Below are 22,567 nucleotides of genomic sequence, written 5' to 3' on the forward strand. Positions count from 1 at the left end.
AAAATTATCTTAAACTTCTGATTCTCCAACCTCCATCCTTAAGAGTTTTGGGGTTACAGGCATGGGCATATGGTGGAATTTGAACCCCAAGCAGGACCAATCGGGCCAACTCCCAGTCCCTGGCACTCCTCAACCTCTCTGTGGCACTAGGCCATGTCTTTCTATCTCCTTGGTATGCTGAACATACCTTCAGTCCCTCACACACAGAAACTTTAAAAAAAATTCTTTTTAAACAAAATTTTGTGTGTGTATTGATTGCATGTATGTTTAAACACCATATGAGTGCAGTACCCACGGAGGCCAGTGAGGGCATCAGATATTCCAGAACTAGAATTACAGACAGTTGGCAGCAGAAAAGTGGTTACTCAAACTGAGTCCTTTGGAAAAACAGCCAGTACTATAAATCACTGATACAGCCTCAAAAATCCTCAGGAACTTTTTTAATGGCCTCTGAATAAAGTTAACGTTGCAGGTATATTGTTTAAGAGTCAACGCTTCGTTTTTCCCGCCTATAGGGTGGGTGAAAGGCGAGCAGTAGTCTTCCCAAACCTGTCTGTTGCTAGAACCTGAGAAAATTAACAACGCCCCGCCTCCTCCTCCTGCGCCTGCGCGGAATCCTCTGCCAGTTTCAATTCACAGTGTCGGTCCGCGCTGAACGCTCGAGGATTCGGCGCTCGACCATCGTGTGTCAGTCTGCCTTCCGGTTTCCCCCTGGTGTGCCTGCCGAGCGCCGAGCCGCCGATGGCGATGTCTGCCGCGAGTCTCTGAGGGATCTCGGGGGCCCGGAGTCGCGGCCGGAGGTCGAGAGTAGACTGCCGGCCGCATTTCGGAAGCCGCAGGGCGTGAGGGAGGGTGTCGGCCCGCTCGGAGCCGCCTCCGAGAAGGCGGCGGTGGCTGAGGTGGGTGTGACGTGTGACTTGAAGCTACGAGGCGGTGGGGAGCTGAGAGGCTCTGCGGGCCTCGACGGCGCGTCCCTGCCCCTGCCGTGTTGCGGGACGCCCGCAGAGTCGCGGTCCTGCGGGTGCGCGTGACCGTACGGACCTCTGCGGTGCCCGTGGCTGGGTTTCTTCACGCCAATCCGGATGCAAGGGTTTGCACCACTGGGCTTCTGGTTGCGGCATCGGTTTCTGTGGATTGTGGTGGCGCATAATTAAGTGACTTTATCTTAGGGTCCCCCACTTCGTACATTTATGAAGTCCTATTATGCCCCCCCTCTCGTGTGTGTGTGTGTGTGTGTGTGTGTGTGTGTGTCAGTCAGTATGTGTGTCAGACACTGCGCCAGACCGCTGAGCTCTGGTGGCGAAGGCGAAAATCCCAGGCTCCCCTCACTGGCTCTGGTCTTGTATTATTTAGTCATTTCACATGGCACCCCGAGGCAGCTGCTGGAAAGGCGTCTTGACCGGAGTCTGTCTTGAGTAAGGGGCGTTTCTCCAGCGTGACATTTGACCTGCGTTGTGTGGCCAGGGTGGGGGGGGGGGCGGCTTCTGTTTGACTTCTTGTTAGGGATGCGTGCAGGGGAGGAGGAGGCCGTCACCCTCAGAGGATCCCATCAGCCACAGCCTGGGGATAAAACAGGTCGGACCTGACGCTGACTGTTTCAGTGATGTCTCAGATCCCTTTCTGGGCGGAGTCTGCGTTGCATGTGTGTAGTCAGCGGCTTTATTTATTTATTAATTTATTTTCGATACAGGGTGTCACGAGGTAGTCATGCCAGGCCTGAAACTTGCCTTGTAAACCAGGCTGGCATCAAACTTAACAGGCATCTCTCTGCTTCTGCCTCCCCAGTGCTGGGATTAAAGACATCACGCCTGTCAGATTTCTTAATCTTAAGGGAATTTATTAAGTCTGATTCTTAAGGGAAACAACAGGCATCTGGTGTCCCATTTACTTATTTTCCGAGTTGCTGCCACCCTTCAGCTTTGAGGACTAAATGGTGCCCTCTGCAGTCCATCTAAGCACACACCACAAGTCTTGCTACACTAACTCTTTGACTAGGGGCAGTGATTTGTGGCCACATGGTGTTGGGGACAGATTTCTTAGCTTGTGTGAAATGATTTTGTCTTTGTTTTCTATGACTAGGAGTCTTCCAAGGTCACATTAACAGTGACTTTGTCATGGCCCAGTAAGACAAGAAAATATAACTTATTAAGTCCTGAAATGTTTAAGTATTAGATTTTTTTTTTTGTTGGCCAGACTGGTTTTGAATTCCTAGGCTCTAGCGAGGATCCTTCTGCCTCAGCCTTTCAAATTGCTGTAACTGTATGCACACATCACCACACTACACAGATTCTTCTCCTCCTCCTCCTCCTCCTCCTTCTCTTAATTAAAAAGAATAAACATTTATTTTGTGTGAGGGGGCATACATATGTCACTGATTGTGTGGAGATTAGAGGACAATTTTCAGAAATCAGTTCTCTCCTCCCACTTTTATTTAGCATCTGGTGATGATCCGGCTTGGTGGCAAGTGCCTTTACCCCGAGCCAGAGAGATGGCTCTTGACTTTTTTTTTCCTATTATGTTTTTCTTTTTTTTACTTACTTTCTTTGTTTCTTTTTTAAAGATTTATTAAGTATACAGTGTTCTGCCTGCATGTGTCCTTGCAGACCAGAAGAGGGCACCAGATTTCATTACAGGTGGTTGTGAGTCACCATGTAGTTGCTGGGAATTGAACTCAGGACCTCTGGAAGAACAGTCAGTGCTCTTAACCACTGATCCATCTTGCCAGCCTTTTATTTTCTTTTTCAAGACAGGGTTTCTTTGCATAACAGTCCTGGCTGTCCTGGAACTCACTTGGTAGACCAGGCTGGCCTTGAACTTACTGCCTCCCAAGTACTGGGATTAAAAGCATGTGCCACCACTGCCCAGCCTTGCTAGGTTTCTTAATATTCCTCTTAAGGTTGAAAAGTTTTGTTCTGTATTGTTAGTTTAATTTTTGGTGTTTTAAAACACACTAACTTTTCTTTTCTTATTATTATTATTTTGTATGCATATGAAGTGCGTGCTTAGGTAAGTATACGTATGACGATCAGAGGACAACCTTTGGGAGTTTCTTGTTTTCTCCTTCTACCATTTTGGGGCTTCTGGCAATCAAATTTCGAGGCGTACACTTTACCCATTGAGTGATATACACTTTATTCATCTTGCCAGTTCCTTTTTTGGTTTCTTAAAACAGAATCTGACAGTGTAGCACAGGCTGGCCTCCTGTCTCTCCTCCAGAGTGCTGATATAGTCATGAGCCTTTACACTTAGCTTCTGATAGTTCTAGCACATGTGCCTAGCAAATACGAAGAGCTTAATACATATGGCTGAAAGTGCCGATCATTGATAAGTATCTTACATATTTTCCTTAGGACTGAAATGGAAATGATGATGTTGGCCATGCCAGTGGCTTAGGCCTGTAATTCCAGAAGCAAGAGGGTAGAAAGTTCAGGACCTACCTGGGCTACAAAGTGAGTTCCAAGACCAGCCCAAGCAAACTTAGCAAGACCCCCATCCTACACTAAGAACAATAAAAAGGACTGAGGTGTACTTAGTGGTAGAGGACTTGCATACCATGTGCTAGTTCTAGGTTATATCCTTAGTTCTAAGAAAAATAATCCTTTCAAATAATGCCGTTCGACCATTTAAAATGAACTTAAGTGTCCTAGGATCATCCTCTTTGCTTCTTTGTAGGACTCTACTTCCTGTCTCAATGATTTACCAGTGTGTCCTGTGCTGTTCTCATATCTTGGGTTTTGTCTTAGTCTAAGAATTTGAGAAATAGTTTGTTTGCACAAATTTGTACCAAAAATTAGCCTTGCTATTACAGACTTCTTGTGCCTTTGTTGAACTGTGGGAAGAGCAAAGAAACCTTTTGTTTGCTGTTGATTTACCTCAATTGGCTTGTGTTTTGTGTTTTTCTTAGATTCCTCCTGCTAAAGAGAGGAAATCTCATCCAAGGCCACAATGTCACTTCCCAATTATCCAGTGCTGCCTGCTTAAGCTAACACTGCCAGAATCCTGCTCCCTTGGGAGGAATCAAGCTGACTTGGCATGAGGTTCCTGCCTTACTGGGGTTGAAAGAAGCGCAACTATGTCTTCTCTTGATGACCCAGGGGAAGTGAGGGAAGGCTTCCTGTGCCCTTTGTGCCTGAAGGACCTTCAGTCTTTCTACCAACTTCAGTCACATTATGAAGACGAGCACTCAGAAGATCGTGATGTCAAAGGACAAATTAAAAGTAAGAAGCCAGGGTTTTGTTCATTCTATTAAAGAGACCTTACTTAATGAAATAGATTTATTGGGTTATGATGCTGGTAATAATACTAGCAAGCAGATATCTAGTACTTATTTTGTGTTCTGTGTTTTGGTTCTCTGGGTATTTATTTACTCTTTTTGAGACAGAGTCACTCTCTGTGTAGTCCTGGCTGTCCTGGAACTCAGTATGTAGACCAGGCTGGCCTCACAGATCCATCTGCTTCTACCTCCCGAGTGCTGGCTGGGGTTAAAGGCGTGTACTACCAGGCCAGGCACTTATTTATCGTATTTAATACACATGACACCTGTGCTACTGTGAGTTCCATTTTGCTGGCTAGGTTACCAGATTAAGAGAGATTAGATAAGCCGGGCGGTGGTGGCGCACGCCTTTAATCCCAGCACTCGGGAGGCAGAGGCAGGCGGATCTCTGTGAGTTCAAGACCAGCCTGGTCTACAAGAGCTAGTTCCAGGACAGACTCCAAAACCACAGAGAAACCCTGTCTCGAAAAACCACAAAAAAAAAAAAAAAGAGAGAGAGAGAGAGAGAGATTAGATAGCCTGCCCAGTCACCCAAATGGAGTAAACCTGGCTTTAAGCTAATAAATGTAACCACTGTGATCTGTTGTCTCTTACTGGATTACTCAGATTATCTCACCTACAGCTGGAGTGGTTTGGGCAGGAATGCTTATCCTGTGCTACAAAAGTGGAGACCCTGCTGGGCAATGGTGTTGTAGTCCTTTAATCCCAGCACCTGGGAGGCAGAGGCAGGTGGATCTCCATGAGCTGAAGGCCAGCCTGGTCTACAAAGTCAATTTTAGCACAGTAAAGACTGTCTCCAAACAAAACAAAACAAAGCAAAACAACAACAAAAAGTGGAGGCTCAATACATATCATTTGCCGGTCACTAATTTAAACCTTGCTGCCATCCCTCCTTCCCTAGCTAGACTTTGCCTTCTGAAGCCCAGGAAAAGGAATGTAACAGTTGACAGCAAAGAGAAACAACTCCCAAAGTTCATTTTGTGTTGTCGTTGTTTTTGTTTTTTGAGACAGCTTCCAGTTGTACAGAGAAATCTTCAAAGGTAATTTTGGCTGTATCTAATGTTCTAACCTCCAGATAAATCACTGCTTCTCTGGAGCTTGCTTTCCTAGTGAGCTAAGTTTGATCTCCCACTTGGCAGCATTTCTGAAAGCCCCAAGAGTCACAGAGTGTGGACACTGGATTTATAATCTATACTGGGTGGAAAGAAGGCTGAACTACTGGATGGTGTTTCTAGTGGACTCTGTCCTCCAGACATGCGACTCACATATTCCTTATAAACAAATATTTATTCCTGGACTTCTAGACTCCATTTTTCAGTTAATTAAAAAAAAAAAAGGAGCCAGGTGATGGTGGTGAATGCCTTTTGTCCCTGCAGTCCAGATATAGAGGCAGGTGGATATCTGTGAGTTCAAGGCCAACCTACTCTACTTAGCAAGTTACAGGACAGCTAAGAACACACAGAGAAACACTGTCTCCAAAAGCAAAACAAAAATGCTGGGAATATCAATATAACATTAGTTATAATTTCCATACAGAAACATGGAGTCCGACATTTTCAGTATCGTCAGGGCTGATTGTCCAGGAACCTGCTGACTCTAGATGCTGACGCAGAACCAGGAACTGCTAAAGGGAGTGCAGGAAAGGGTGGTGCTTTGTAATGTTTGCAGTTTCTTTCATATGCACTGTCATGTCACTTAGCTCTCCCGGACCCTACTGGAGGATCTTGGTGTAATTTTACATGGAAGTGTGGCTCAAAGTTGACCAGTAATGTTTTCAAAGCCACACAGCAATTGGCAGAAATAGACATGGACCCCAGATCTTCTGCCACATGGAAGTCCAGTGCAGCTTTTTCTGCAGGGCATCTCTGATGGTGAAAGACCCTCTCTCTAGTCTGATCACAGCATACTTTGCAACTTCCAGGGGGAAAAAAGGGTGGGAGGAGCCCCAAACCAGATTATCTAAGCTTCCTGTGGCCAGCCAAAGGGTTTGAAAGAGGTTCCTATCTTAGCATTGCTGACCTCAACTATATACCATGCTACTCAGAGGTCTAGATAGGCCAGACTGAAAAGGTTAGAAGTGCCCTCAGACTTCCATAGTAACCTTTTACTTTTTGAACTTTTATTATTTTTATTTTATGGATATTGATGTTTTGTCTGTATAAATGTCTATACACTGCCTGTATGCCTGGTACTCACAGAGGATAGAAGAGAACACTAGGTCCCCTGGAACTGAAGTTACAGACAGCTGTGAGTCCCCCTGTGGATGCTGTGAATTGAACCCAGGTCCTCGGAAGGGCAGCAATGCTCTAAACTGCTGAGCCATCTCTGCAGCCCCTTAACAGGAACTTTTTTTTTTTTTTCGAGACAGGGTTTCTCTGTGGTTTTGGAGCCTGTCCTGGAACTAGCTCTTGTAGACCAGGCTGGTCTCGAACTCACAGAGATCCACCTGCCTCTGCCTCTCTGCCTCCCGAGTGCTGGGATTAAAGGCATGCGCCCTCACCGCCCGGCAACAGGAACTTTTCTAAACAAGGAAAGTGTTCACTGTTTATAGAATGTTAGAGATGTGAATCTAGAAAATACACATCGCATGAATATATATGTCTTGTGGAAAGAAACTTCAATATTTCCTCCAGAATGGGCCTTCTACAGAGTAGAGCATGGCTTAGAGCACTTGCTGGGCCCTGGCTTCCACACAGAAGGAAAAAATCCTCTTGTTTTCATTCTTTTTATTTCTACCTCAAGAGAACCAACATTCTTTTTTTGTTTGTTTTTTTGTTTTTCAAGACAGGGTTTCTCTGTAGCTTTGGGCCTGTCCTGGAACTTGTTACATGTATTTAGTGTGTGTATTTACGTATGTGAACACACATATGTGGCAGTGTGTGGCGATCAGAGGATAACTTGTGGTGATAGTTGGTTCTCTCCTTATACTGTGCGGGTCCTGGACTTTAAACCCGGGCACTCAGGTTTGGCTTTAACATTACCTCCTGAGCCATCTGGAGGGTCGCATTTTTGTTTTCAAACAGAGTTTCTTATAGTATCCCAGGCTGGCCTCTAACATAGTGGTGGATATCCTTGTACTGATCTACTAGCCTCCACTTCCAAGTTCTTGGATTTTTAGGTATGTCTCACCACGCCCTGGTTGGGTAGAATTCTTAGGCTGCAGGTCTTTGTGCTCTAGTCGTCCTAGTGCTGGAGAGGCGAAGTTGGGAATGTAGCTAGCTGCAGGTTAGAAGCTAGCCTTTCAAAAAAGCCAATAGAGGAAGTGAGAGAGAAAGTAGGAAAGATTGACATAGAATTTTCTGAGAAGCCTTTTTAAAAGCATTTCATCTCTCCATTTGGTCTGTTGATCCTTCGAAGTTTTATTTATTTAATTTATTTTGAAATAAGGTTTCTCTATGTAGCTCTGGCTAGCCTGGAACTCACTATGTAGACCGGATTGCCTTGAACCCACAGAGATCTGCCTGCCTCTGCCTGTGTACCATCATTCCCATAGGTATTATATTTGTAAACAATAAGAAATGGAGCACTAAAACATTGCATATAGGTATCAGGTTTCAAAGGCAGTTATTAAAATTACATTTATTCATTTATTTTTATTTTGGTCCAGGGCATATGCCACGGTGCATATGTGGAGGGTCAGAGGACAACTCATGGGAATAAGTTCTCTTCTACCATGTGGGTCCTGGGGCTCCAACACAGCTTTTTACTGGCTGAGCTATCTCACTGGCCTCTCAGGGGCAGTTTTAAACAGCCAACACTAACTCACCATTTCTGAAAGGTGGTCTGTAGGTTTGAACTCTGGCCCAGGTCCAGGTGAAGTTAAGCCATTTTTTAGTAGGCAGAGGAAAAGGTGGTTGAATGTTGACTGTAGCTTCTGTTTTGTTTTCAAAGATGTATGGATTAGTTAACTGGCCCACTTTGGAATGGCTGTATCAACTCTGAGATGGCTGCTGAGCAGTTCCTTTATCATCCAAAGTAGTTCATCCTTGTTTGCAAAATGAAGAGTTATACTAGATATATACCTTTAATCCCGGCACGTGAAGGGCAGAGCTAGGTGGATCTCTCTCTTCTAGTTCAAGAGTGTTCTATGTGGCAAGTTCTAAGATAGTCAGAGCTATGTAGAGAGACCCTACCTACCTCAAACAAACAAGTCCACCATGCTCATTGAGTTTGATTTGGCTCCTTTTGTGTAGATGGACTGCTAAACTTGGAAAGCACTAGCTTGGCTTATGAACAGCATTCTGCTGGTGCTGACTTCTGTGGGGTTGGTAATAAGGTATTTTTCTCACTGCTTCATTTCTTTGGGGAATATTTTTATGCATTTTAAAATAAGGATGATTATTTTTGTATAATCTTGGGCTCATTTGTGATGCTTGTTTCATTTTTTCAAGATCTTGTTCAGAAGGCTAGGAAAGCAAAGAACAAGTTGCTGAAGCGCGAAGGGGATGATCGAGTGGAGCCAGGGGCCCAAGGATATGAGTCATTCAGCTATGGAGGAGTTGATCCTTACATGTGGGAACCCCAGGAGCTTGGTAAGAGTACTCATTCATTCATTCATTCAGTGCTTATGAAATATCCACCCTGTTTTAGGTCATTTTTTTTTTCAACTTAAAAATTTTATTTCACAATTACGACACGTACACACTTTGATTCTATTTTCCCTGTATTAGTCAGGTTCTCTAAAGAAATAGAACCAATAGGATATGGTCCTATGGCTGTCTCAAGTCTGAAAGGCTAAGAATCTGGTAGATGTTCATCTCTGTAGTCACAATCTGGTTCTGTGTTCTCAAGGACTCCTGGAGAGCTGCTGGTCTTCAGTCTGTGTTAGAATCCTGAAGAATATGGATGTGGATGTAGTGGCGGCTGCAGCAGCAGTATAGATGAACTTGCCAGCGAGAGGGAGGGCAAGTAGTCTAAAAGCAAAGTCTCTTCTTCCAGTCTCTCATGTGTCACCGGAAGGTGTGGCCCAGGTTTAGGACAGATCTTGTTTTAAATAATCTAAGAAAATCCTTCACAGTAGTCCCCAGCAACTTGGATTTTAGTTGATTCAGGTACAGACAAGTTGACAGACCAGAATTAGTCATCACATCCCTCTTCTACCAACCTCTCTGCTCCCCTCCCCTCACCTCTCCCAGTGAATCCCTTCCTCCTAACAAGATATCCTCCTGCTTTCATTGTTTTAGAGCTGATTGAGAAAGCTTCAGTAAACCCTAAGAGTCAAGCATTGTAATTGGCCTTATGTCCTCACAGGGAGAGAAACAGAAGGGAATGAGCTGAGAACTCTTAAGTTAGGCACTGTGTTAAATGTTCTGTATGTGTGTCCTCCTTGGAGTGTCACTGTCCTCTGTAGGAACCTGCTGAGGATCAGACAGCTGTTAAACTGCAGCAATAGAGTGTGATTCTGGGTCCGTCTCATGTCAGCCTAGCCACAGACCCCATTGACAGATGTCTCCTTTTAGGTTACCTGACAAGTGAGAGGCACTGTACACTTTACTTTTCTGATGTGCATAATTATGACTTTATCTGCTTAGTTATTTTAACTGGAAGTGCTGGGAATAGAACCCAGGGCCTTGGCTGTGCTACAGAGCTATATCCAGCTTTACTTGATTTTTTATTATTTATTTACTTACTTATTTATTTGTTTGTTTGTTTGTTTTTGAGATAGAGTCTAGCTATGCAATTTTGTTTGTCTTGGAACTCACTTTGAGATCAAACTGGCCTCGAGATCCACCGGCCTCTGCCTCCTTCCTAAGTGCTGGAATTAAAGGTGAGAGCCACCACTGCCTAGCTTTTTATTTTGATAAAAAACTACATTGTACTAAGCCACAAAGTAGTCTAGTAACTTATCTGAGGTTACTTAGTATCTAGCAGAATTGAAATTTGAGCTCAGGCTAGCTCTATTATAACATCATTTGCTGTGCTTTGAGACCTTTAAAATTTTGGTAAGGCTCTAAAACCCTGAATTTTTTAAGTGTTTTTCAATTCATCAAGAATCTAGAGAGGCCTCATGAGAATCATTAACAAATCATTTATTTTTTCTTCCCCCTTAGGTGCTGTGAGAAGCCATCTTTCTGACTTCAAAAAACATCGTGCTGCAAGAATTGACCACTATGTTGTTGAAGTCAACAAATTAATAATCAGGTTGGAGAAGGTAAATTTTGCAAGTACAAATTTCTACAGCATGTGTTATGTGAGTGATATATATCTGATTCTGAGAGCTGCAGAGGACAGGCTTGGCCTGGACTGGCCTTCCTGAAGTGAATGCCTCACACTGATAGACTTGCTATGTGCCCAACTCCCCTTTTCCGCCTTTTACCTCCACTTACTGCTTTAAAACTTTCTCTTCTAGAGTTGTTCTGGGCAGACACTCTGGGGCACAGTGTGTGATGTCATTTGATGACAAACAAGCAGTGTGCAGCTCTGTGAGTTCTCAGTCAGGGCTGGGGCTAGTGTGTGTAGGCTAGGCCATCTTGGGGAGCCTTTCTTGCCCTGTAGTGCTAGATTATGCCTGCAGCATTGCCATGTTTGGGTTGTACCCTAACCCTAGATACACTTGTTATATATCTGAATTATGTGGGGGCATGAGGTAGCATTTGTAGGCATAGTCCCTGTTTTCATGTTCGTGGTGCCCCAGCAAGCACTCGACCACCAACTAAGTCCCAGACCAGGAAAGTTCTTACAGGTATAGCTGTTTATGAAACTAACGTGTACCTTGTGAAATTGTTTGGATAACTGGGGTTGGGACTGACCCGTGAGCCTTAACAATGCAAATGTGCATTGTCTGCTGAGTAAGAGTGGCAGAAGTGTGGAGCATATCCCTCAACCGTTAACTCTGTTTGGCTTTATGTTTTCCTGTTTAGCTCACTGCATTTGACAGAGCAAATACTGAGACTTCAAAGATTAGAGGTAAATCCAAACCTTTGCTCACAGTCATTCCATTTTGGCTTTCTCCCTGAGAATAACTTCAGAATGCTGAACTGCCTTTTCCTTTTTTCCTTCCAAAGCAATAGAAAAGTCCGTGGTGCCTTGGGTCAGTGACCAGGATGTCCCTTTCTGTCCAGACTGTGGGAATAAGTTCAGCATCAGGAACCGTCGTCATCACTGCCGCCTCTGTGGGTCTATCATGTGCAAGAAATGTATGGAGCTCATTGGCCTGCCCTTGGCAAGTAGGTGATGTGGCTGTGGGCCCTGGACCCCCAATCTCTTTTGGGATTAGTGAGTGTGGCTAGGCCCTTAGGACCACTTGTTTAATTAATGACCCACAGTATCTCCCTTCATCTGCTTGTTGAGTTCAAGAAGCCCCACTACAGCCTGGACACTGTGTTAAGGCCCAAGGATGTAGTGGCCTGTACAGGCTGATGAGCGTTTTTTCTTTTCTTTTCTTTCTTTAGAAAAGGGTGTTGGAGTCCCTGGAACTGGAGTTACAGATAGTTATAAGCCCCTATATGGGTTCTGGGAACTGAAGCTGGGTCCTCTGCAAGAGCAGCAAGTACTTTTAACCAGTTCTGAGCCTTTTTTTTTATTGTTTACTTGTTTTTTCTTTCTTTTTTTAATTCTGTATACAATGTTCTACCTGCCTGTATGCCTGGAGGCCAGAAGAGGGTACCAGATCTTATTACAGATGGTTGTGAGCCACCATGTGGTTGCTGGGGATTGAACTCAGGGCCTCTGGAAGAACAGTCAGTGCTCTTAACCTCTGAGCCATCTCTCCAGCCCTGTTTTTTCTTTTCTTTCTTTCTTTCTTTTTTTTTTTTCCCAGTGGTTCTCTGTTGGCCTGGCTTTCTTGGACCTCACTCTGTAGATCAGGCTGGCCTCTAACTCAGATTCACCTGCCTCTGCTTGCCAAGAAAGAGCTGGGATTAAAGGCATGTGTCACCACCCAGCCCTGAAATTTTCTTTTTTTTTAAATAAAGAATCAGATAAGAACTATTTTAAGATTTGTGAGCACACACAGTCTCTTCTCTTTCTTCTTACTAAAACAAAACAGAAAACAAAAAAGAGCAACTTCTTAAAAATCACTCAAGTGTATGCACACTTGGGAGGCAGAATCAGAGGGTCCCAGCATGGTTAATATCAGCCTGGACTATATATTGGGGCTTGGTCTCAAACTGAAACCAAACAAGCAAAATATAAAACAAGCTAGATGTAGTGGCTTCTTCCTGTAACCTCAGCACGTGGAGGCTGGAAAACTACCGTAAGATTGAGCCTGGGCTACAGAGTGAGATGATTCTGTCTCGAAACAAAAGTAAAAAGGAGTAAAAAAACATACTTAATTTAAGAGCTGTACAAAAAACTGGGCGGTGGTGACACATATCTTTAATCCCAGCACTCGAGAGGCAGAGGCAGGTGGATCTCTGGGAGTTCGAGGTCAGCCGGTCAGCCTGGTCTACAAGAGCTAGTTCCAGGACAGGCTCCAAAACTACAGCGAAACCCAGTCTAGAAAAAACAAAAAATAAAAAACAGGGCAGAGGCTCAGTTGGCTCTCAAGTGGTTATTTGAGCATTTCTAGTCTGTAAGGCACTGCTTGTTTCACTAAGGAAATCTAGCAGGGGAGATAGAAACACACACAGTTGCTTCATAAAGGAGAGGCTGGGCAGCTCTTTGTCAGCTTTGCCTAGAAGTGCAGGTGAGGTTTTGGGTCAGAGGATTTGAAAAATGAGCAGTGATCCTGTTCTTCTCTTTATGATAAAATTTTCAGACATCCCAGTGTTATACAGAAAGACTAATGGCATATGGGAAGTGCTAAGTGCCATGGAGACTTGAGGGAAATGTGCAGGGTGTGGGTGAGACCTGGCAGAACAAGGCTGTTAAAGCACAAGTGGACCAGATGCTCTAGTGTTTGCAGATCAACCTCTTAGACACTGCTAAAGGGGGGCTGGGGTTCAGATCAGTGGAAGAGCACCTGCCTAGTATGGTCCAGGTTCTGGGTTCTATCTCAGCCCAGACTAGCAACCCCAAAGAGTTTTATTATTTGTACACACTTGGCTGTGGACAACATGGCTTGTGGACACCATGGGGGCAAAGTCACTTTTCTCTGCCTAGTTCTTGTGTCTGCCTACTTTATCTTGATACTTTCCTTTCTCTCTGAGACTTACTCATCACAGGACCTGTTCACCTTTCTACTCTTGTTCTCTTTACCTGGGGAGATGCTATCAGGTGGCCTTGATAGGGCTATGAGTATAAGACACAGCTTCTACCCAATAGTTGCTGATTCCCAGGACAGTTCTGTACATACATACAGCTGTTGGACAGGGAACAAAAGGAGTGTGCTTCAAATGGTAATGGGAAATTATATGAGGGCAGATCTTGCTTATGGAAACCTAGGAAGGCTTCCTAGAGGGTACTATCTGAGCTAAGCTTGTGAAGGATGAGTGCCAGATGTTAGGGACTGGTGGGAGGGCTACACAGGAAAGTCTCTGGAGAATATGGATTGTGTGGAGATGGGGCAAACTGAGGAAGTGGGTATTGGATGGCCAGGTTAGGATTAGTATTGCAAGCCCCAAAGACAGGTCACTACAGCCTGTTTGGACCTGATTTGCTTGGCACCAGCATTCTTTTCCCATCATAGCCTAACCCCGATAGCAGAGGAATAGTTCCTTCTTGTCCAGAGGTGAAGCCTGCTCTTATTATTTCCCAGGTCACATCTGTGGCCTGAATGCTGCAGTCACAGTTGGTGGGATAAGTGGCTGCTGAGGGGTCACCACTGCCTGTCTGTTATGGTTTGTAGATAAGCTCACCAGTGCCAGCAAGGACTCCCTGAGCACCCATACCAGCCCCAACCAATCACCTAACAGTGTCCATGGCTCCCGCCGGGGCAGCATCAGTAGCATGAGCAGTGTCAGCTCAGTCCTGGACGAGAAGGATGATGACCGCATCCGCTGCTGCATACACTGCAAGGACAAGCTGCTCAAGAGAGAGCAGCAGATGGACGAGAAGGAGCACACGCCTGACATCGTGAAGCTCTACGAGGTGATGCATGCCAGGCAGATTCGGCTGTTTGCTGGACATGTGCCTGCACATTCTAGAGAGTGCTCTGGGAAGTTGTTCCCTTGAATCACTTTTAGTTCCTGCCCAAGGGCCATGGTATGATTTCCCAGCTAGGGCCTTGGGTGAGTTAGAGTCATCCTGGTTGTGTGGTAACAAGCTCGTTTTCCTACCTTCCCTTACCCACTGGAGAGGAAGGAGGTCCAAGACACATGGGGAAAGGTGGTTATCCTGTGCATGACCAGGTTCTGTAGAAAGACTGAAGGTGCAGTGAACTTTGGGCTGAAAGGGTCCTGGGAACCACACTTGGGAGTTTTGGTCTTGATCAGTTTGAGCTGTTATGTGTTTTCAGGGCTTGTATGTTTTCTGCCTGTCAGCTGAGAGTCTCTCCTGAGTCTCAAATGCCTTAGTCTTCATTGCCTCCAGTGACCCCAAAGCATCTAAGTGGAGGCACACTGAGAGAAGGGAAGGGAATGTGGCTCTGTGGTAGACCTCAGGTGTAGAGATGTGGAGATGTAGATCTTCTCCCCAGTACACATCTAAAATCAGTTGGTATGCAAGAGGAAATAGAGTATGTAAAGAGCATCTGCACTGGGCATGGTGCTACACCTTATTTAGGAGGCAGAAGCAGGTGGATCTCTGAGTTTGATGACAGCCTGGTTTACATAATAAGTTCCAGGCCAGCCAGGGCTACATAGAAAGACTATTTAAAATAAACAAAATTAAATAAATTAAAAATAAAAAATCCTTTAAATTTTTCATATATGTGTGTGTGTGCATACCTAAATGTATATGCATGTATATTTATCTTTTGCCAGAAAGCTTGTCCATCTAAATTAAATGCATTAAGAAGTGATTACAGTGAAAGATGGAGAATGGCCATGATTCTACAACACACTATCTTGAAGTTCTACTAAATAAATAAATAAATGAATGAATGAAAAAGCTGGGTGGTGTTGGCACATGCCTTTAATCCCAGCACTCAGGAGGCAGAGACAGGCAGATCTCTGTGAGTTTGAGGCCACCCTGGTGTACAGAGTGAGTTTTAGGACAGCCAGAACTGTTTCATAGGGAAACCCTGCCTCAAAAAATCTAAAAAAGATAAATAAAGGAAAATGGGGAAAGGAAAAAAAAAACCTTCTGAGAATGAGGCTACTTCAGCCTCCTAATGACCAGGTGATACCTGTAGGCTGACAAGAACTAGTTTGGGAACAGGTGGGGAGGTAAGGACACTGGGAGTGGGGATTAGCCTGGGTAGAGGAAGTTACCTGAGCAAAACTCTGAGGCAAGAAAGAATGTTCTCAGCACGGAACAGCCAGCCACTCAACGTCGCTGCAGGTCATGATGGCTGCTTCTGTTCCACAATATATATATTGACACTGCCAGAGGTGGTGTGAGATCAGTGGTGACTGCAGCTATAGCTGTCCTCCATCCTGTATGGAGTTCGTAAACTAGTGTCTCTTTTTCATAACTAGCCATTATTCATACTTACCTACTGTTTTGAGGAGAGCCCTGGCAGTGCCATGTGCTGATAGCTTGCTGTTAGCTGGCATCACCTAGCAGAGAACACAGTGACTGACTATTCTTCGCTATAGACACACTGTGCTCTGGGAGGCTGCCTCTCAAAAGCACCTAGTCTAAAGGCCCTGTGTTCTTTCCTTCCTGAAAGATTTTCTGCTTAGAAAATGTGTGTATCTATCCATAAGGAAACTAACAATAACAAAACAAAACAAAAACCCTACTGTTTTAAAGGGGGCCTTTTGCTTATATCTCTAGTGGAGCTTGACATAGAGATCAGAGTTTCTGTCTTCAGCATAGCACTCACGTCTACTCTTTTGTTCTTAGAAACTACGACTTTGCATGGAGAAAGTTGACCAGAAAGCTCCTGAATACATCAGGATGGCAGCATCTTTAAAGTAAGCCACACTCCTCTGTTTTCTGACTCATTGGTGGAGAGGCTAATTCTTCACTAATTGAAAGTGGAGACAGAAATCTTTTTACTTGTTTTTTTATTTTTTCCCCTTTGATGCTAAAAATGGATGTTATCCTTGTATATGCTTAGCTCATGCTCTACCACTGGATACACCCCTGCCAAAAAATAGAATCTTTTTCCCCCCAGATTTTAGGAGATTAATGTTAATAGATCCATTAGTATGTATTTGGTTTCAGACTGCCTCTTAAACTCCTAACCCCCAGCCTCTTACCTCTGGGAGCACTTAAAGGTGTAAAGTCGAAAATAGAATCTTAACTCTGACTTTCCACATTTGTACATGGATGGATACATGCTTTTGTCACATGATTTTTGAAAAACCGTTCATGTTCATGTGTTAGGGCCATTCTGATAAAGCAGATTTGGGGGTGGGGGAGGCTCTGTGCTCTGTGCCTCTGCTCAGTGCAGTACTTGGAAATAGGTGAGGAAGGGCAGCCCATCTCATGCCCAACTTGCCAAGGTGCTTTGTAACAGTGCATTGTAATGTCAGGCTTATAATAGGCTTTTCGTTTTGAGCACAGATGGGTACACAGAGGCACTGGGAAACTGTAGACTATCTTAGGTTTCTTTTCTAAAATTAAGGTGTGGTTCACATACTTTTTAGTTTATAGCTCAAGGATGTTTATGATAGTATAGTCACAGGGTTGTCCAATTGTCACTACCATTTGTTTTTTTTGTTGTTTTGTTTTTGTTTTTGTTTGTTTCTTGTTTTTTCGAGACAGTGTTTCTCTGTGCACCTTTGGAACATGTCTTGGAGCTAGCTCTGTAGACCAGGCTGGCCTCAAACTCACAGAGATTCACCTGCCTCTGCCTCCTGAGTGCTGGGATTAAAGGTGTGCGCTGCCACTGCCTGGCTGCTTTTAACTTTTTGAGGAACTACAAAATTATATTCCAAAGAACTGTGTGGATAGATCTTTGTCCTGGCATTTTATAATTTTGTTGCTCCACAGCCTGGCTAATTCTGTGGCTCCCTGTTTCTCACATATTTATTCAGTGTGTGTTGTATCTCTTATGATGTGTGTGCTCTTGTGTATGTGCGAGGTTCATGCATCCTGGTTCTTACGTCCCTGTTTCTCACATATTTATTCAGTGTGTGTTGCATCTCTTATGATGTGTGTGCTCTTGTGTATGTGCGAGGTTCATGCATCCGTGGTTCTTACATCCCTGTTTCTTACATATTTATTCAGTGTGTTGCATCTCTATGATGTGTGTGCTCTTGTGTATGTGCGAAGTTCATGCATCCGTGGTTCTTACATCCCTGTTTCTCACATATTTATTCAGTGTGTTGCATCTCTATGATGTGTGTGCTCTTGTGTGTGTGCGAGGTTCACGCATCCGTGGCTAGTGCTGCATGGCTACATTCTGTGTTTTTCCCTGGCTAGTGGGGACAGCCATTGCTGAGCACATTTCCAAATGGTTAACTTTCAATGCTAGTTACTTTGGAGGCTGAGACATGATTCCTGGAGCGGAGGTGTTCATCATAGCAAGAAGGTTCCACCTAAAAAGAAAAACAAAATTCATCACCTATGTCAGGTGGCTCACAACCTCCTGTAACTTCCGCTCTAGGGGGTCTGACACTTCTGGCTCCCACAGGCCTATATACTCACCCATACACATACCTAAAAATAGCAAAATAAATCATAAAAAATAAAAGAGGCCTGGTCAGTGATCTGTCCCTGAGGTGTATATACAGAAAAATGGCTTCTGCTTGATGACTGTATCTTGAGGAATTATTGCATTGTCTCCACAAGTCTAAAATGCCTTAGAATTAACCACCTGTGTCTAAGGACATAAACACTGTGCTCTCCAGATGGCAGCATGAAACTTAGGTCAAACATTTATGATTTCTCCTTAGTGCTGGGGAGACAACCTACAGTCTGGAGCATGCCAATGACCTCCGAGTGGAAGTGCAGAAAGTGTATGAGCTAATAGATGCTCTGAGGTAAAGTTTGCTAGAGCACGTTTCTGCTGCTGGCTAATGGGAAGAAGATGGTGTTTTGACCAAACAGTGAGTGGTGGGGAGCAGCTCTGGGCTTCTCTAGATTGCTGGTGACAGAACAGTGGAGGGGGAGGCTGCCTATTTGCTGTCTGCTATAGCTCTGTAACTTCTGGTTAAGGATTTGGAGTGTTTGGGGGTGGGGTGTAGGTAGTAATAGAGTACTCCTAGCATGCAGAGGACCAGAGAAAAAGATTTATAATGTTCATTAGTAGTAAAGAAATAAGAGCTAGCTGCTGTACTACCTGTGAAACCTCCTAGGCTCTTTGTGTGGCTGCACTCTTGAATGTTTTAAGACAGTGACAGCAAGGCATGAAAGTATGGGTTGTTAATTGACACACCCCGTGTTCGCCTGTGAAGCCAAACTTTCCTGTGTTAGAGAAGCCAGAGGGGGGAAGGAGTGGGCCTTGCTATGTATGAGGGACACTTCAGTTTCTTCTGGGTTGTTCCACATCCTTGGGGTATGAAGCCTGGTTTTGAGGCTGGCAGCACCTATTACCTTGATGCGTTTTTTCCCAATATAGTAAGAAGATCTTAACCTTGGGCTTGAACCAGGACCCTTCACCACATCCAAACACTGTGCGACTACAGAGAATGATCAGATATTCAGCTACACTATTTGTGCAGGTAAAGCTATTATGAGGTAACCTAAGTGTTGTGGCTTGCTTGTTTTCTGTTGGTACATTTATTATTTCTTAAAATTATGAATGCTACATGTGGAGAAAAAAGCTGAAACCCGGGTAAAAGTAAAGATACTTTTTAAAAATTATTAAACATTTTGACAACTTCATACACACACACAATTATCATGGTCATATTCACCCCCATTACCCACTCTCATCTGCCTCCATCCCTGCTAACAACTTCGTCCCAGCTAGTCTCCCTCCTGCTTCATGCCTTTTATTTTACTTTATTTATTTGTGTATTTATTTGTTCGTTGTGTATGTATTTATTTTGTGTGGAGGTCTATTATTGTTCTGTTTTTTTAGATTTTCTTTTAGATTGTGTGTGTTTTGTGTCTGTATGTGGGTTGATGCACATGTGAGTGCTAGTGCTGCCGAGTTCAGAGAGACAGGCAGGGTGAGCTGCCTCATGTTGGAGCTGGGAACCAAATTCAGGTCCTCTTCACCCCTGAGCCGTCTTTGCAGCCCCAGTTCTTGTGTTTAAAATAGCTTTTAATCCTATGCCTCCAATACAATTGTTCTTCATTCTGGTACATTTTCATTCTGAATTCTTTTTCTCTATTTACATTTTACATGCAATATTTATAATTAGTTCATTGCGTTAGTTGTCTCATTGCTGTGATAAAATACTTTAAATTTAAGGAAGACTTTATTTGACGTTTGAATCTGTCATGATGGGCTGGTCATGGTGGCAGGAGTTTGAGGCAACTGGTCATGTGTCTGCAGTCAGGAGATAGACAGATGAGTGCTGGTGCCCAGCTAGCTCTCTTTTTATTCAGTCAGGGAGCCCAGCTCATAGAACAGAGCTATCCACACCAGAGTGGGTCTTCCTGCCTCAAACTTTTTTGGAAAGACCCTTATGGACATAGCTAGAGGTGTGTTTCAATTCTAAACCCATTCAGGTGAACAAGGAAGAACCACCCTTCCACACATACCTGAAAATTTGAATCATTTTAATCACTGAATCTTCTATGCTTTATTGGCCATTAAATGCTGCTTTGGCTCTGTCTGCTCTCCTTTATTGAACCATTTCATTTTCATTGGGGAGTTGATGGATTCTAAGTTTTTGCTATTATCAGTAAGTGATGTTTCTTCCTCAGGGACTCGTTCTGGGCCATTGGCTAATGGTTCAAGAGCAGACTAAACCTAGGTGTCTAGATCTGAGTTGCATTTTTTACCTTCTATGTCCCCTGCATTGTTGGAGTCTCTGGGTGATTTTGTTGAAGTAGCTCTAAGGAGACTCCTCTCTCCCTGGCAGTTGTTTTCCTGCTTAGATGGTCTGAGGAAAGCTAGGAGTCCTGGAAGTTTCGTGAGCTTCCTGAGTCTTGTCAGTTTCAAGTTTCATGACTTTAAAAGTCCTCCAGGAGGGGGAGATGCAAAGATGGGAGCTTGAGGGAACTTGGGCGAGCTGGGTGCAGGAGGCCGATTGGGGGCAGGACAGGAAGGGGGAGAGTAACAAAGAAGATGTAACTATGGGAGGGACTATTTTGGGGTTAGAGAGAAACCTGGTGCTAGGGAAACAACCAGGAATCCCCAAGGATGACCCCAGCTAAGACTCCTAGCAGTAGTGGAGAGGGTGCCTGAACTGGCCATCTACTGTAAGCAGAATGGTGACTTCCCTAATTGTCACCAGAGAGACTCTATCCAGTAACTGTTGGAAACAAATGCAGAGATCCACAGCCAAGCACTGGGCTGAGCTCCAGGAATCTTGCTGAAGAAAGGGAGGAGGGATTGTACAAGCCAAGGGGTCATGATGGGGAACCCACAGAGACCACTGACCTGAGCTCTTAGAAGCTCATGGACTCTGAAGCAACAGTTCGGGAGCCTCCATGGAATGGACTTAGGCCTTCTGCATGTGTGTAACAGTTGTGTAGCTTGGTCTCTTTGTAAGGCTCCTAGCAGTGAGATCAGGACCCGTCAAGTTCCTGCCGCTTAGCTGACTTTTGGGAACCTGCTCCCCATGCTGGATTACCTTGCCCAGCCTTGACACAGGCGAGGAGCCTCAATTTGATGCTCATGCTTTGCTCAAGGCCATGGAGGCCTGCCCCTTTCTAAGTGGAAACAGTGGAGGAGGACTGCAAGGCAGGGGTGGGTGGATGTAGATGGGGGGACATAACCCAGAAGAGAGGTGGGGGGGGGAACTGTGGTCAGTATGTAAAATCAATGAAAAAATGTTAAGTAAATAAAATAAAATATAAAAAAATATTGGATATGGTATTTGGGTTGACAGATATGATAATTATCTTAAATTCTTTTACATTGTTATATTCCAAAACGATGGCATACTTTTTAACCACATAAGCAAAGATAGAAACTGTATCTTATCAATTTTTACTTAAAAGATTTTTGAAGGCGTAAGTCACAAACAATGCCACACCAGTTTGGAATTATGATTAATAGGGTAATATTTATTTAAAGAGGAAAAAACTTACAGATCACCATCCCAGACAACAGCCCTCTGCGCAATCAGGAAGAAGTCTAGTCGCTGGAACCGGAGCAGAAAGCAAAGAGAGCAAGAAGGGAAGTAGCTGCTTTTTTAAAGGGAGAGAGACCACACCCCAATGGGCTGGTATCTCAGCGGCTATTGGCTGGAGGAGTAGAAGGACCTCCCACAACAGATTTTATCCATCCCCTTCCCACCAAAAAAGTAAAAGTCCTCCAGGAGGGACTATTTCCATTGGTAGAGAGTGGTCACATGGCAAAGAGTAAACAACCAATCACTACACATGTGGTAGTTAGAGAGTGTGGAGTATAGGGAGAGGTCTGAGGTTGGTGATTAAGCACAAAGGTGACAGGGAGTGCTGGAGTCTAGGTGGATATAGGTAGATGGTATCAGGGAAAGGCTGGCACAGTCCTGAGGAATCCTTGGAGATCTGATGTGACTATCTCATGAGGAAAAGGTGGGTCCATCTGAAAGGTGCCTGCCAATTAGCATGAGTGCATTAAGTATTTTTCAAACCAACAAACCTCTCTGCTGACGCAATAATCCAAATCAAACTATATCAGACCAAATTAAAAGATGTCCAGGTTTAATGTGTGCCAGCACTCCTGAGTGACCCCACGGGAAAACACTGAGTGGGGAAACAGAGAACGGAAAGACTGGAAAACTAGGATACCACCAGTTCATTCTCTGGGAAGTAGTTTAAATAGCCCGTGGGAGTGGTCTTGCCCCCCCCCCCCCCAGGGGTCACCATTTGCGGGCTTTCTTGGAGGTGGAGTTTGGATTGAGGCAACTCCCAGGGGAGGGGGCTTATGCCAGGAGCTGGGGTGAAGCCCCTAGCCAAACAGTGTCCTTTCTGTCTGTGGGTGGAGTGGCTTAGCTTAAATGTATAAGGTTTAAGTCCCAGCCACCCCTGCCCCCAAAGAAACCACTTAAGTGTAGAATTATCTGTTACTCTCCTACAGGAAAAATTACTGGGTTTGATGTCACTGCCAACCAAAGAACAGTTTGAAGAACTAAAAAGGAAGAGGAAGCAGGACTTGGAACAGAAGAGGACCATGGAGAGACAGGTACATGGCACCCAGTCACCCAGCAGCTGTTGCCTCCCTGCTCTCTTACCCCACCCCTCTGCTGCTGAATCTCCTTTTCAAGCTGCCTTCTGTTGTGGCCTTAGAAAAATAGTTGTTTTTCCTGTTGATGC

General features: G+C 44.4%; 1 protein-coding gene across 2 annotated transcripts in view; it reads left to right on the forward strand.

Moving 5' to 3' along the window:
- The first annotated feature begins 624 nt into the window (after window positions 1-624).
- The window catches only part of Rbsn (rabenosyn, RAB effector), a 28,086-nt gene continuing 6,143 nt past the window's right edge, over window positions 625-22,567 (forward strand). Inside the window, exons 1-11 of one of the 2 annotated variants that reach the window (XM_075983451.1) lie at window positions 625-899; window positions 3,905-4,217; window positions 8,665-8,805; window positions 10,324-10,424; window positions 11,134-11,179; window positions 11,278-11,439; window positions 14,001-14,242; window positions 16,103-16,173; window positions 18,103-18,189; window positions 18,768-18,870; window positions 22,332-22,436. In XM_075983451.1, the coding sequence (XP_075839566.1) occupies window positions 4,073-4,217; window positions 8,665-8,805; window positions 10,324-10,424; window positions 11,134-11,179; window positions 11,278-11,439; window positions 14,001-14,242; window positions 16,103-16,173; window positions 18,103-18,189; window positions 18,768-18,870; window positions 22,332-22,436 (1,203 nt within the window). In that variant the 5' untranslated portion in view covers window positions 625-899; window positions 3,905-4,072. The remainder of the gene's footprint in view (window positions 900-3,904; window positions 4,218-8,664; window positions 8,806-10,323; window positions 10,425-11,133; window positions 11,180-11,277; window positions 11,440-14,000; window positions 14,243-16,102; window positions 16,174-18,102; window positions 18,190-18,767; window positions 18,871-22,331; window positions 22,437-22,567) is intronic. The other variant, XM_075983453.1, reaches the window with a different exon arrangement.

Source organism: Microtus pennsylvanicus, chromosome 8, assembly GCF_037038515.1.
Source record: "Microtus pennsylvanicus isolate mMicPen1 chromosome 8, mMicPen1.hap1, whole genome shotgun sequence".
In the NCBI taxonomy this organism is placed as follows: Eukaryota; Metazoa; Chordata; class Mammalia; order Rodentia; family Cricetidae; genus Microtus; species Microtus pennsylvanicus.